This window comes from Felis catus, chromosome D3 (genome assembly GCF_018350175.1).
Source record: "Felis catus isolate Fca126 chromosome D3, F.catus_Fca126_mat1.0, whole genome shotgun sequence".
Classification (NCBI taxonomy): Eukaryota; Metazoa; Chordata; class Mammalia; order Carnivora; family Felidae; genus Felis; species Felis catus.
Genome location: NC_058379.1, coordinates 8,497,545 through 8,512,939, shown reverse-complemented (window position 1 = coordinate 8,512,939; position 15,395 = coordinate 8,497,545). Strand labels below are relative to the sequence as shown.

Sequence of the window (15,395 nt, the reverse complement as noted above, 5' to 3'; positions counted from 1 at the left end):
AGCGTCCAACTCTTGATCTTGGCTCAGGTCACAATGTCATAGTTCATGAGTTGGAGCCTGTGTTGGGCTCTGCACTGACAGCACAAAGCCGGCTTGGGAGTCTGTCTCTCCCTCTCTCCCTCTGCCCTTACCCTGCTCTCTCTTGCATGTGTGTGCTCTCTTTCAAGTCTTTTTTAAAAAGGTAAAAAAGAAACATTTTATAGTTTCTTTCACTTTCATATCCTCGTAAGGGGCCCAGGCTTCATTGGTCATTTGGTCCTGGATCTTCTAGCAATACAAATTAAGCCCTTTAACCCGCAACTCCAGTTAAATTTTAATCACTCTTAGGCCTTGATAGCAGGAGAGACACCTGTAGTGTCACATTTGATCCATTTTAACTAAAGACTTGCAAACTGTGAGAAACTGTAGCTTTCAGTGGTAACTTGTGTCTGGGGGCTTAGGCTATGAATACAAGTCAGGTATTTGCATAATGGTGCACTGGTGTGAGCTATTGTCATGGGGGGGGGGGGTTGGTCAATAAGGCGAGAACATGAATGGGCATCAGGGGAATGTGCTGTCCTGCTTGGGGACTCTCCCTGTGGCCCTGAGTATGAAAGGGTAAAAACACTCTGGTCTCCCCATGTTGCAAATTCTTAGAAATTTTATTGCCATGGAAGAAAGGAAAGGCAACTTCGTTTGCCCTCCTTGCTCCTTGAACTATTTTGCCCTGGTTTCGCTCCTGGAGTCTGGTATGTGCCTCCAGGCAAGAAGTGAAGGGCCAAATTGAATTTCCTTCCCCTCGAGACATGGGTTTTAAAGATGACTGTGTCCATTCCAGTCCCCAAGGATTTCATTATCTTGCTGAAGATCCTGACATGATTCTGTGGAAAAATTTACTGGTGGGTGCCAGGCACTGGGGATAAAATGGGAGCACTCAGAGCAGACAAGGCCTTAGTCTCATGGAGTTGACATGCTGGGCCCTTGAGACCATAAACAAGGAAACCTTGATAAGGAATGGGAAGAAATGAAAACAGTAATGAAGTGGAGAGTGAGTAAGGGGCTACTTTGGGCTCATCGTCAATGAAGGCTCCTAAATGGTGCTATTTGGCCAAAAACCTGAGTAAGAAATCATTTGTGGGAACACGGGGCAGAGTATTCCAGTCTGAGGGGCTGGCAGGAGAAATAGCCTGAGGCAGCAATAAGGTGGCACTTGAGGTGATGTTGGAGAAGATAATCAAGAGGATGTGACCACTGGTTGACCCTTAAACTGGACTCAGGCAGTCCGAGGTTCCTCATCCCTCCCACCCCTCGCTGTGGGAGATGTTCCAAGGACATGGTCTTGAGAATAAGGTGTTGAGCCCATCTGGATGTGACTGAACCCAATTATGACCTCTATACAAACTTAGTCTGGCACGTAGGTGGGGACATCTACTCTTGCCTCACCAAAGAGAACCCTTACAAGTAAGCTTCCTCGCTTAATGAGAACCACCACCTATATATCTGGATTGGCCTTCCTTTTCAGTCTTCTTGCCTCCTGTATGCAAGGGCCAGTTCGCAAACTAACACATGAGGTGCTTTCTAGTAATAGGTACAAAAAAAAAAAAAGAAAAAATCCTGAGCTTTTAGTATGTTCCAGGCATTTAAGTTCTACACACTTTACATGTGATTCATTTCATCCTCACAAAACAATGAGGTAAGTATATTATCTCCAGTTTGGGTGAGGAAACTGAGGCACAGAGAGGTTAATTAACTTGCCCAAAATGACAGCGCTAGTAAATGCTGGAGCTAGGATTCAAACCCAGCGTCCATTTTCGCAGTTTTTACACACAAATTGGAGTGGGGTAGTGCATAAATCCCATCTCTGAGTGCTCTCCTTTCCCCACTGTTAGGACCAGTTGGGTTCATTCACTCAACAAATATTTCTTGATGCCTGCCATGTACATCACTATTATAGGCGCAGAGGATACAATGGTGTGCGAAATGGACAAAATCCCTGCCTTTTTGACGTCCACATGGATGGGGAAATAAATACTAAAAGTAAATAACCAAAGAATCATAACTGTGGCTGAAAGAAATAAGGATGACACAGCGGAGTGGATTGGGGTCGAGCTTAAAATAGTGTGACCCTTGGGCTCGGTCCCTTGAGCATCCGACTTGGGCTCAGGTCATGATCTCGTGGGGTTCCTGAGTTCGAGCCCCCCATGGGGTTCGCTGCTGTCAGCACGGTCAATACAGATCCTCTGTACACCCCCCCCCCGCCCCTACCCCGCTTGCGCTCTCTCTCAAAAATAAACATTAAAAAAATTAAAATGGTGTGATCTAGGGAACGCTTCACTGAAAAGACCGTTGAGGAAAAGCAAAGTTTTTAGGGGATTGATCCTTAGGATTCTGTAACCCAAGACCCAGCTCCATTTCGCGCACACTTTACGCAATGCGCGGCCATTCGGAGCCCCTGCCTAGCGCTCGGGTGCCCTCTGGTGTCCCTTCCTCCCTGCGGAGCCTCCGCCGCCTCAGCAGAGGGATGGCAAGACCGGAAGTGCCGCGTCCTCCCCTCACCCTCCCCTTCCGGCTCACTTCCGCCTACCCCGCCCGGGCCGCCGGACCGGAAGCGTAGCGCTCTAACCCCAACCTCCTGGTCTAGCTTGAAACCGGGTGCCGCCAAGATGCCGGTAAGGGGGCGAAGTCGCGGTGTGGAGAGATGGCGAGAACTGGGGAGAGCGGCGAGAAGTCGTGCGTGAGCTGAGAGAAGCGGGCCGAGGAGGGCAGAGAGGAAGCGGGCCCTGAGAAGGGGAGAGGCGAGGAGAGGGGGCCTGTCGCTGTAGGATTGGGTCGGCCAGCGGGGACGGGGCCGCGGCAGAGTGGGCCAGAGACCCCGAGCGTGTAGAGGAGGCTGCCCCGGCCCCTTTCGCCCCTTTCGCTCCAGTGCCCACCCCTTCTCTCGTTCTTCCTGTGTCCCCGGATTCCGGCAGGATCCCCAAAGCTTCACTAGAGCCGAGAATCCAAGGGCTGTGCTTTTTTTTTTTTTTTTCTTTTTTTCTCCCCCAATTCTCAAGTCTAGGGTCTGGTTTCTCTTTTTCCACCCCCCCCCCCACAGGCCCACTTCCTCTTCAGCCCCCGGGGGCGGATCACTCCCGCTGCTTGTCACTGTCATACCCCACTTCCCGGACTCCCCCTCTGTCGCTCCGGCTGTGGTGGCCACACTTGGCTGCTGCTGGCTGTAGGGCCGCCGGAGCAGACGCTAGGTCGGCGCCTGGTTACCAGATGTTTCTATTTTCGTGTGCCTCGGGGTAGGAGTAAAATTGATAGTAGGCTAGTTGTCCTTCATTGCTGACAGCCAGTCTTGTGGGGCAAATTTATCGCCATCATGGTCTCCATTTTGCGGGTGAGGAAAAGGAGGTTCAATAACGTGATTCCTCACACAAAAAAATTACTGAGCATCTGCTGCTTGCCAAGTACTGTTAACGGCTGTAAATAAGGCCAACAAACCCCTACGTTCGAGGTCACAGTCTAATGGGGAGACAGATAAACATGTAAGTGTAAATAGAGAAGATGGTTTTAGATAGTGACAAATGCGATGAAGGAAATCGATGGGTAACGAGACAGCTGGTGGAGGCTGCTTTAGATGAAGCACACCTGTGACAAAAAAGAGCAAGCCACAGTTACATATTTAATGAATCTCGTAGCTACCATTTGATTCCTGATGTGTGCCAGGCAGGCCCTGAGCTACACACTGCATGTAAATTATCCCATTTAATCCTCACAGTAACCCTGTGAAGTAGATACGCTATTGTTCCCATTTTGCAGAGGAGGAAATTGAGGCTCAGAGAAGTTAAGTAACTTACCCAAGGTTGTGTGCTAATGGTGAAGCTAGATTTTAAGCTAGGACTTTAGAGTCCTGTGCTCGTTCCTGGACTTCCCTGTCCCCCATTAGGTTGAAAGTTCTTCAAGGAAAGAGATCATACTGGGCCTTCTTACCATTTTATCACCATGCCTTGCACATAGAAGGTGTTTGGTTATCATTCGGTGAATGAGTGAATATATGAATGGGGCCCTTCTTGAGTTACCGAAAGACGTCTGTCTTTGTAAAAAGCAGAACTAGGAATCAGCATACAAGTTGCGTTCATAAATGTGGTTTCCCCTGCTCCTTTAACCCACACCTACCCGCTGAAGGCAGTAGATAACTCTTCATTTTATAAATTTGGAAATAGGCTAAGAGAAGAAAGGCGATGTCTTGGTCAAACACACAGCCAGGAAGTGGCGGAACTGAAAAGCCAGTGCTTGGGTTCTGGTTTAACAATAGCTTGGGGAAGGGGGGGCGTACCCCTGATTTTTTTGTGTTTGCCTATCTTTGTAGCATAAAGACTTCCACCAGTTACAAATGTGATGTCACTGAACATGAACTTGGAAGATGCCCAGTAGCACACCATTACATAGTATTTATTCTGCAAAGATAGAAAAGTTATAAATAACCTTAAGATCATAGACCATAGTGAAATAATTTTTAAAAATAGAAAGTAATGAATTTTGAGTACTTATTACCTTTGTTTTTACTATAACTTAGTTGCAAATTTATATAATTTAATTTTTAGTGACGGCTGTGTTTAACAACCAGCTTACTTCCAAATTTGTCAAAATTCCTCAAAATGTATAACATCCCGTTTTCATGAGCCAGTAAGAGCCAGCTCCAGACCACTGCTGCTGCCATCCCTTTTTCCCCCTCCCCTAGTTAGTCTCGGGTGGGTTATTCTTTTTTCCTCTGGAGAAATGTTGCTTGTCTGCCCCGCTGACATTTGCTCTCTTTCTGTTTCCGTATTCTTACCTGGCTTGCCACAACAGGCTTACCACTCTTCTCTCATGGACCCCGATACCAAACTCATTGGAAACATGGCACTGTTGCCTATCAGAAGTCAGTTCAAAGGACCCGCCCCTAGAGAGAGTAAGTCGAAACTTCTTTCCATTATTTTCAGATTTTAGTAGGAAACAGCTAGCGATCCTCGGACGTTTTCAAGTCAGGCAAAGTCTTAGTTCAGTCCTCGGTCTCAGATTGCTCTTGTATTTTCTCTACGCTTGGTGGATATTGCATTCTAGGCCTTTCAAGATCAAGTGTATTATTGCTGCTGAGTTCTCCAGGATATTTTGTTGAGAGGGAAGAGGAAATGTGCTTCTGGACAGTGTTCTGTCATCCCGCTGTCAGTTCTTACAAAGTGATTTAATGCTGCTATTTCTGTAGAATGACATGTCCCCATCCTTTCTCTATCTTAAGGCTGGGAGAAAAAAACAAACAAACAAACATTTTAACCCCTTCTCCCATTCAATCCTACTTCCTTTATTCATTCTTCAGTATCTTCATTTTCAGTAGTACTTTGATCTTAAATCTTATGTGCCCTCTATAACATTGCACATTCTTTCTCTTGTTTTTCTGAATTTTAGATCTTTGCTTTCTTTCTTGGTACTCACTTTCTCTTTTTTTGAACCATGTCTTACTGTTTAGAAAGCCCTATTCTTTTAGACTCTTCTGACACATTCTGAGATGTTCTGCCAACAGTGTGATTTGTATTGTATTAGACAGGGTTTCCCTGTACCCAGAAAGCATCTGCACTGATTTCCATTTTGGGTTTCTAACACCATAGTTTTCATTGTCAATTTTGTACTGACCTGGTCTCCATTCCTCTGCCAGACTATTTATTTGACTTGACCTCTTCTTAATTTTGTTTTCAACACCAGTGGAAAACTCAGTAAACTCAATAAATTTGGTGAGTTGCCATAGTTTTTACTTGATTCTGAGATGAAGAAAAAGGAACAGATGGGAAAAAATAAAAGACCAAAAAGAAGAAAAAATAGCATAAAAGAAAAGAATTACAGTGCAAAGAAAGAATAAGAATCAATGTTGGCCCAGATTCCTTGAGAAGCAGCCTTTTCAGATGGTTACAAAATACATGTAGCAGATTAGAAAATGTAATTGACCAGGGATGGAGTGTATCTAATTACCACCTTTGCAACATTTCCTGGGCCCTTAAGGGAGAAAGGGGCCCCTAGAAACCAGATCTTTGTGGCTTCTGTAGACAGGGATTCTCTTCCTCAGGAGACAGGATTAGACCTGAACAAGAATTAGGAAGGAGTACAAGCCTGTGCTGTGAGCTAAATAATAGGTAGCATTAATCAAATTAATTTATTTATGGGGCACCTGGCTGGCTCAGATGGTTGAGCGGCCAACTCTTGATTTCAGCTCAGGTCGTGATCCCAGGTCATGGGATTGAGCCCCATGTCACACTCTTCACCAAGGGTAGAGCCTACTTAAATTTAAGATTCTCTTTCTATACCTCTGCTCCTCCCTTCCGCTTGTGCACGGCCTCCCCCAACCCCTCTTTCAGAACCAAAAAAAATTTTTTTACATTCAACAGATAGCTTTTGAACACTTTTTTGTGCCAGACATGCTTCTAAATCTTGTAACCCATTCCCCACCCCCCACAGTTTTACATTTAGAAGAACTAACTGGTTTTATAAACAATATTGAATCTTTTGAGGAAGTTTCCTTTTCTCTAGATAAGAAAATAGGTTGGGAGAACACAGAGTCTAGAGTTAGAATTATGTTGAAATTTTTTAGCAGGGGAACAAGCAGCATTAAAGTCAGCTGAATCACACAGGATTCAGCCTTCAGGATTACCTTGCATTTCTACTGTGTGAGAGGGATAGCAGTCATGGACAAGAAATATAAATAACTGTCTCTGGGGAAAAAAAAAAAACAACAACAGTCTGTGCATTTCTGCAACCAGCTGCCGGATATCAAGACCCTGGGATTTTGACCTTCTTAAAATAAGAAAAGGAAAATAAAAAACTGCCAAAGAAATGGTATAAAGAGATCTGTCTTTGTCACAACAGTGTTTCTGGCTTTTCTCAGTCTCTAACCACCTAAAACAGCTTGTACAAGTATGTATTAAGTCATAGTTTTCATAGAAAGATACATACATGAGCCCAGTGTGTTCCTAAATAACAATTGAGATTTTTTTCCCCTGAAACTGCAGTATGTAAATTCAAATCAAATTACATTGAATAGTTTTTAGTTTTAAATAGCATTTTATCAAAGTTAGTCTGTGTCTCAGTCTATTTTTATAAACCCATTGAGAAACGTCTGGAATGATGTTCACCAAATGTTAATAGTAGTTATTTCCAGGGAATGAGATTTAGGGTGACAGTAAAATATTTTTCTGTGTTGATAAATTTGTTTCTAATGAGTATATTTTTTATAAAAACAATAAAGCTATAAGAATAAACCATGGGGGTGCCTGGGTGGCTCAGTCAGTTAAGCGTCCAGCTCTTGAGATCAAGCCCCAGGTTAGGCTCTGTGCTAACAGCAGAGGCTGCTTGAGATTCTCTCTCTCTCCCTCTCTCTGCCCCTCCCTCCCTCCCTCCCTCCCTCCTCCTCCCTCTCTCTGTCTTAAATAAACCTTTAAAAAATAGCAAGCTTTTTTAAAAAAATAATAAACCATGTACATACTGATTTTTCTAGAAATTGTTTCTAAAGACCTCATGTCTCAGCCTCATTTTATTTTATTCAACTCCATGTTTAAGTTTGTTTATTTGTTTTGAGAGAGAGAGAGAGAGAGAATGAGAGAATATCCCAAACAGGTTCCGCACTGTCAGCACCAAGCCAGATGCAGGGTTTAAACCCATGAAACATGAAATCATGACCTGAGTCAATGTCAGATGCTTAACCAACAGAGCTACTCAGGCGCCCCTCAACGCCAAGACTTTTGACCATTGAACTGGGGTTTTTTTTCTAAGTGTTATTTTTGCATTTGGCTAATGTTCTCTGCCTTCTTCCCCTTGTGTCCTCCTTAGCAAAAGATACAGATATTGTGGATGAAGCCATCTATTATTTCAAGGCCAATGTTTTCTTCAAAAACTATGAGATTAAGGTAAAGTAGAGCTTTTAATATTTAATTTGGTTTTCTGGTAGGGATAATAATCTACCTGGCAATCAGGGTTCTGAGGAGTAAATAAAATTGAATGAGATTGTATGACTTTAAAAACCCAGAATAATGCCTAATATTAGACCCTATATCAACATTAGTTTCTCATGTTTCCTCCGAAGTCTGTACCATGTGTCAGCAAACTACAGCCTAAGGGCCAAATCTGGCTTCCTGCCTCTTTTTACAAATAAAGTTTTATTAGAACACAGCCACGTACATTTTTTAAGATATTGTCTATGACTGCATTCACTCCACAGCAGCTGAGTTGCACAGTTGTGACAAAGCCTGGCCTACAAAACCTAAAATATTTAATATCTGGTCCTTTACAGAGGAAGTCTGCCAACCCATCATCTAGACATTTTTATTTATTATCAGCATTAGTAAAGCTCCTACTGTGTGCCAGTCCAAAACTAAAAAATCCTTCGTGATATGATATTTTTATATACTTCTGTGTCCTGGACCTGAAATGGAGCAATAAAGAAACTTCACTGATCCTGGTCCTTCCCTTGACTACCCTTTTCTCCTTTCTGCTCTTAGTTCTTGTGAGGAACGGGGTGAAGAGGAAGGTAGGAGGAAGGTGGCAGAAAAGGAGAGGGGGAGATGGAAACAAAATAAAAAAGAACTTTTCTGAGTTCCTTCTATGAGCGAGTTACAGGAATGTCAACAACTTTTCTTGATAACATTCTAGAATATGGAACTTCAGCCTCTCCTTGCCAAACTTTGACCTTTTGGAATCAGGGTGTGAAGATCTTTGTTTGTAGACTCTTGGTCTAGAAATTGTAGTCTAACTGTCCTGGGATACAACGTATTCTGTATTTAATATACGGTCTAAGTGTTATGTTTGTAATAGGTGTAAATAAATGTAATTCTGCCACATTTCATTCTTCTGAGTCATATAATCTTAAAAAAAAGGACATGTGTCATTTGGTTTTTTTTAGACTGTAGATCTGTGCCAAATTTAACCTGAAGTATGTGCCACATCTGCTCAACATCCAATCCTCACATTTTCCTTTTAATTAGATCAAGAGGTGGGCTCGTGAAGCTCTTTAAGAACAAGACACATGAAGGGGTGCCTGGGTGGCTCGGTCAGTTAAGCGTCCACCTTCAGCTCAGGTCATGATCTCACAGTTCCGGAGTTCGAGTCCCCTGTCGGGCTCTCTGCTGACAGCCTGGAGCCTAGAGTCTGCTTCAGATTCTATGTCTCCTCCTCTCCCTGCCCCTCCCCTGCTTGTGCTCTGTCTCTCTCACTTGCTCAAAAATAAATAAACATTAAAAAAAAAAAAAAAAAGAACAAGACACACATGAAATAGCTGTTCCTCCTTTAAAGTCATAAAGGCTTTTGTTCTCGGCAGAGACTCTGAAGTGAAAGAGCTTTAAAAATTAGCTGACCATATGGTGCACCTCAGGTTTTCCAGGCAGCTCTAGTAACTCTCCTTCCTATACGGAGGGAGGTGCTGTTGGCACAGCTTCCGGGGACTGAGAGGCAAGGGGAATGCAGGGGTAAGGGCAGCCAAGGTGAACAAAAACAGCCACACAGCTCAGGATGGCAACAGGCGGCTCCCTCCCTAGGAGCGGACACACCAGTGGCCCGAGAAGACTGCATTTGGAGAATGGCAACTTTTGATGCTATAGGAACTATACTTGCAGCTTTCAGTTGATGCTCAAAAGACAAAGCTTGAATTTTTGTTGCACGTGATTGTTATGTTTTAATCAGGACTGTTTTTAACTTCTGTGTTCCCACCCCCGCCCCACCCCTGCAGAATGAAGCTGATAGAACCTTGATATATATAACACTCTATATTTCTGAGTGTCTGAAGAAACTCCAAAAGGTAATTAAACTTGGATGATTGTCTATCTGGAAAACACAGTACTAACACATGTTCACCTGCTTAGCCATCTGGACTTGTTGAGACTTTAAGGACAAGTAGTACTTTCTCTTAGAGCCCGGACCCAAGAGGAAAATCTGAATGTGGATTCTAAACCTATAATTTAGTTGACTAATGAGAAGATAAGGGTGTGGTGTTTTAAGGCATTGCGTGTATCTTCCCGAGACAGAAATCTTTCTTTTAAACTCTTGGCTCAGAGGTTGTTAACCTGGGGTCCAAGGATATAATTCAAGGGTTCATGAGCTTGAGAGGGAAAAAGATTACATCTTTCTTTTCACTAACTTGTAACTGAAATTTAGCATTTACTGTAATTATTAATGTAGGCAACAACCCACAGTAGCATAAGCTGTACCTGTGACTTTTTCTTCAGTAGAAATCACAACATTTTCCTATTACATTCAGAGTTGAAGATGTTTTGAAATTTTATTTTCACTCATTACTACTTCATATTTTAGTTATTAGGCCCCTGCCTGGATCTTGTCATGCAGTGCATTAATAAAGAAGTGCCTGTATGAGTATGTCATAAATTTGGCTTTTTAATATTGTAATTATTGTGTTTGACTATAAATGATTTCTTTTGTAATTTTGTATGTTTTAGTCATTTAAAACATTATTCTGGGGAGGGACCTAGAGGCTTCCCAGAATGCAGAAGGGCACCCAAAAACATTAGTAATCCCAGCCACATCTACTTAGACTAAAAAATTACAAATTGGATGTTATTATCCTTTTCTCTGTAAAATATGTGTGTGTATATACTTTTTTTTCTTTTTCTTTTCTTTTTTTTTTTTTTTTAGTGCAATTCCAAAAGCCAAGGTGAGAAAGAAATGTATACCCTGGGAATCACTAATTTTCCCATTCCTGGAGAGCCTGGTTTTCCACTTAATGCAATTTACGCCAAACCTGCAAACAAACAGGAAGATGGTAAGAGCAGGGTTTCCACCTCCCTCTCTATGGCACAAGATTTTCTCCATTTGATTATTTACCCCCTCCTTTCTTCGTCTTGATTGGTGTACAGGTTGAGAGTAGTAGAATCATTAGCACAGATACTATCTTCCAGTAACTCTCACAAAAGATTCTTGGCAACAAATATAACATGTAGAGAATCCTTTGAACCAAAATAGTTATAAAACCACTGGACTGTCATTTCTATTTCTTATCTTGTCTGAATGTGTAGAAATGTATTACCAAGGTCACTGTCCAGCAACCAGCACACATTGGGGATGTATTCTCAGACAGGATTTTTCTTATTTTTCTCCTGGCTCCTTATTTTAGAGGTGATGAGGGCCTACTTACAGCAGCTGAGACAAGAGACTGGACTGAGACTTTGTGAGAAAGTTTTTGACCCTCAGAATGATAAACCTAGCAAGGTAAGACCCTCTTCTTTACCTATTTAGTTGATAAATAACCTTTTATCATGCAGCTACTATTAAATAAACTAAGGTCTTCCCTTGCAAGAATATTTTAGTCTGTGCATTGCAGTGCTGCTTAACTTTGAGTATGTGCCTAGTACATAGTAGGGGTTCAGTGAGTCACAGTGAATAATGAATTGCATATAATAAACATTTTTGGTTGTATGTTCTTATATTAGGGCATTGTAAACCCATAGGGCAGATTTTCTGTGTGAGATATCTTGGAATGTATTACATTTTTTTGTCATCATAATTTTGACTGATTTGTGAGTCAAAAAAAACTTTTTTACATGTGTTTTCAAGAAGTTTATAACGTAAGAGATGTCAGGCCAAGATTACATTTTGTTATTACATAAATTAATATTCTGACCTTACCTTGAACTTGCATGGTGATTTGACACCCACTATCCATTCTGTTTTATCCCCTCTTGTTAGTGGTGGACTTGCTTTGTGAAGAGACAGTTCATGAACAAGAGTCTTTCAGGACCTGGACAGTAAAAGGAGCCTGGGCAGATACTTCCCACAGCCATGGGCAGCATTTTACAGCAAGATGTACACAGTTCTTTGCCTTTATTTGATAAAGTTTTATACGGAAGAGAGAAGAGAGCATGTCTTCACTTGAAGAACGCTTTATCAAGAATTAGGGTGGCGGGGGGAAGAATGGGCTGTCGAAGGGTGATTTGAAATTTTCTGTGTTATTAAGCTGGTGCTTAATAAGAATAGGTAATAATAAAGAAATTTCTAATATTCCATGTCAAAACACCTCATTGCTTATCTTTTACATTCACTTAAAGTGTTTTTGAGCTAATATTCACTCTTTTAAAGTGTACAGTCCATGGCATGCCTGGGTGGCTCAGTCGGTTAAATGTCCAACTTCCGCTCAGGTCATGATCTCATGGTTTGTGGGTTCGAGCCCCGCGTCAAGCTCTGTGCTGATAGCTCTCTCTCTGCCCCTCCCCTGCTCATGCTCTCTTTCTCTCTCAAAAATAAATAAACATTAAAAAATAATAATTAAAAAATTATAATAAAGTGTACAATTCAGTGGTGGTCACCCCCCCCCCCCAACCATTCTTTTCCTCTCCCCACCCCATCATTCCCTGGCAACCAGTGATGTACTTTCTGTGTATGGATTTGCCTTTTCTGGATATTTCACAATAAGGGATCATACAACATGTGGCCTTTTGTGTCCTGGCTTCTTAGAATTAACATTTTCAAGGTTCATCCATGTTACAGTAACAGTACTCCATTCCTTTTTTTCTTTTTCTTTATTGTGGTAAAACATATAATGTTACCATGTCAACCATTTTCTTTAAGTTTAGTTCTTTATTTTCAAAGAGAGAGAGCAAGTACAAGCAGGGGAGGAGAGGGAGAGAAGAGAGAATCCCAAGCAGGTGCCATGCTCCCAGTGCAGAGGCCGACATGGGGCTCGATCCCATGAATCGTGAGATCATGACCTGAGCTGAAATTCAGAGTTAGACACTTAACCGACTGAGCTACTCAGGCGCCCCATTTCAACCATTTTTAAGTGTGTAGCTCACTGGTATTGATTACATTCACAATACTTGCAACCATCACCACTGTTTATTTCCAAAGCTTTCTCAGTATTCCAAACAGCAACACTTAAAACCACCAGTGACTGTAATACCCAGCTCCTGATAATCTCTAATCTACTCTCAATCTCTGAATTTGCCTATCCTGGCATCTCATATAAGAGGGATCAAACAATATTTGTCCTTTTGTATCTGGCTTCTTTTACTTAGCATAATGTCTTCAAGATCCATCTATATTTTAACCTATATCAATACTTCATTCCTTTTTATGCCTGAATAATATTCCACTGTATGTCCATTGTGTGTGTGTGTGTTTGTGTGTGCGCACGTGCACGCGCGTGTGTATATCCCATTTTGTTTTTCCATGCATCAGTTTATGGACATCTGGGTTGTTTCCACTTATGGGCTGTTAGGAACAATGTTGCCAGGGACATTCCTGTACAAATTTTTGTGTGGATATATGTTTCCATTTCTCTTGGTTATATACCTACCAGTGGGATTACTGAATCACACTATGTTTAGCTTTCTGAAGAACTGGGAGACTTTTTCCACAGTGGCTGCACCAGTTTACATTTCCAATAGCAAGGAATAAGAGTTCTAATTTCTCTATGTCCTCTCCAACACTTGTGCCTTATTTATAACTATCCGGATAGGCATGAAGCAGTATCTCATAAAACTGTACTGTTTTATCTCATTGTGGTTTCGGTATGTATTTCTCTAATAACTAATGATGTTGAGCAGCTTTTCATGTAGATATTGGCCATTTGTATATCTTCTTTGGAGAAATGCTTATTCAAATTCTTTGCCCAGTTTTTACTTTTTTTTTTTTTTTATCTTTTAGTTGTTGAGTTGCAGGAGTTCTTTATATTCTGAATTCTAGACCCTTATCAGATATATGATTTGTGGAAACTTGCTCCTATGTCTATATATAGTCTTTTTTTTTTCCCCCCTTTGGTGGCTTGTGCTTTTGGTGTCATATCTAAAAAACTATTGTAGGGGCGCCTGGGTGGCTCAGTTGGTTAAGCGTCCGGCTCAGGTCATGATCTTGTGGTTTGTGGGTTCAAGCCCCCGGTCGGGCTCTGTGCTGACAGCTCAGAGCCTGGAGCCTGCTTTAGATTCTCCCTCTCTCTCTCACTCTCACTCTCTCTCTCTCCCTCCCTCCCCCTCTCTCCCCCTTCCCCTCCCTAGATTGTGCTCTCTCTGTCTCTCTCTCTCTCTCTCTCAAAAATAAACATTAAAAAAATGTTTTTTATTAAAAAATGATTGTATATTTCAAAACATCATTTTACACCTAAGTAATGATTTCCTAAGTGTTTTATACTTTTAGCTCTTACATTTGGGTTTTTGATCCTTTTTGAGTTTCCTTTTATATATGATGTAAGGTAGAGGCCCAGCTTTATTCTTTGGGACATGGCTATTTGTTACAGTACATTTGTGGAAAAGGCTATCCTTTTCCTTTTGAATTGGCTCTCTTGTCAAAAATGACCATAAATGTATGGGTTTATTTCTGGATTCTATTGTCTATCCTTATGTGACATTCACTTTTCTATTTAGCCAATTTTTTAGCATTTAAGAGGTTTTCATTATTTGGCTGATAAAAGTAGCCATCATGAGTTATTACAAATACTTATGGGACCATGTATTTTCTGGTATGTTAAAGTTATAAGTTAGATGATTCAGAAAAGGCCTTGAGTCCTTTGGACATAAAGTTATTGCACTGCCAGCTCTATCGAGCCTATATGTGTTTGGCTTTTATTTTAAGAGGCAGTTGTTTCTGTATCTACGTTGGGATTGTTATTTGGCCACGAGCCCAGAAAACCCAATTTACACTGCCTTGGGTGGTGGGGGTCTTGTTTTTTCTTTTGAATCTAGAAGTAGTCCCTGAATGGGGCAGCCATTTAAAGAGGTCATTGGAGATCCAGGCTCCTCCAGTTTTCTTGCTCTACGTTTCTTTACGTGCCACATGTAGAGCACCTCTAGGTGCTCCTGCATCTCTGGGCTTAAGAAGAAGTGGGGACAGCATGAGGGCATACCAGCTGAGTGCCACTTTGAATATCCTTCCCAGAAATCCTGCCTGGAGACTTGTACTATATCTCCTTCATGCGTAGCTACAAGGGAGTCTGGAAAGAGGAAAATTTTAGCTGAGCGTGTTGCTACCCTGGTTATTTGTGTTGTGCTATTAAGGACAGAGGGAAAGCTACATAGAAGCAGAACTAAGTTTAAAATTGTATTAAAAGTGGAGCTTTATGGTGTTACTTGATCAACTAGAGAAGAGCTGACCCCAAACATGAGTTTAAACTGCTTGGGTCTGGGGTGCCTGGGTGGCGCAGTCGGTTAAGCGTCCGACTTCAGCCAGGTCACGATCTCGCGGTCCGTGAGTTCGAGCCCCGCGTCGGGCTCTGGGCTGATGGCTCAGAGCCTGTAGCCTGTTTCCGATTCTGTGTCTCCCTCTCTCTCTGCCCCTCCCCCGTTCATGCTCTGTCTCTCTCTGTCCCCAAAAAATAAATAAACGTTGAAAAAAAAATTAAAAAAATAAAATAAAATAAACTGCTTGGGTCCACTTATATGCAGATTTTTTTACAAGAATGTACTGTAAATGTT

At 41.9% G+C, this 15,395-nt stretch overlaps 1 protein-coding gene across 1 annotated transcript; it reads left to right on the top strand.

Moving 5' to 3' along the window:
- The first annotated feature begins 2,364 nt into the window (after positions 1-2,364).
- On the top strand, positions 2,365-12,004 carry ARPC3 (actin related protein 2/3 complex subunit 3). Its single transcript, XM_003994653.4, has 7 exons — positions 2,365-2,648; positions 4,816-4,915; positions 7,819-7,895; positions 9,710-9,778; positions 10,630-10,756; positions 11,108-11,202; positions 11,680-12,004. Exons 1-7 carry the CDS (start codon positions 2,643-2,645, stop codon positions 11,740-11,742), a joined length of 537 nt encoding a protein of 178 aa, XP_003994702.1. The 5' UTR covers positions 2,365-2,642; the 3' UTR covers positions 11,743-12,004.
- Positions 12,005-15,395: the final 3,391 nt, after the last annotated feature.

Excerpts from the sequence above, each read along its gene's own strand:
- ARPC3 (XM_003994653.4), top strand. Across the intron at positions 9,779-10,629 it reads GTCTGAAGAAACTCCAAAAG|TGCAATTCCAAAAGCCAAGG; the intron begins GTAATTAAACTT and ends TTTTTTTTTTAG. Across the intron at positions 11,203-11,679 it reads AGAATGATAAACCTAGCAAG|TGGTGGACTTGCTTTGTGAA; the intron begins GTAAGACCCTCT and ends CCCTCTTGTTAG.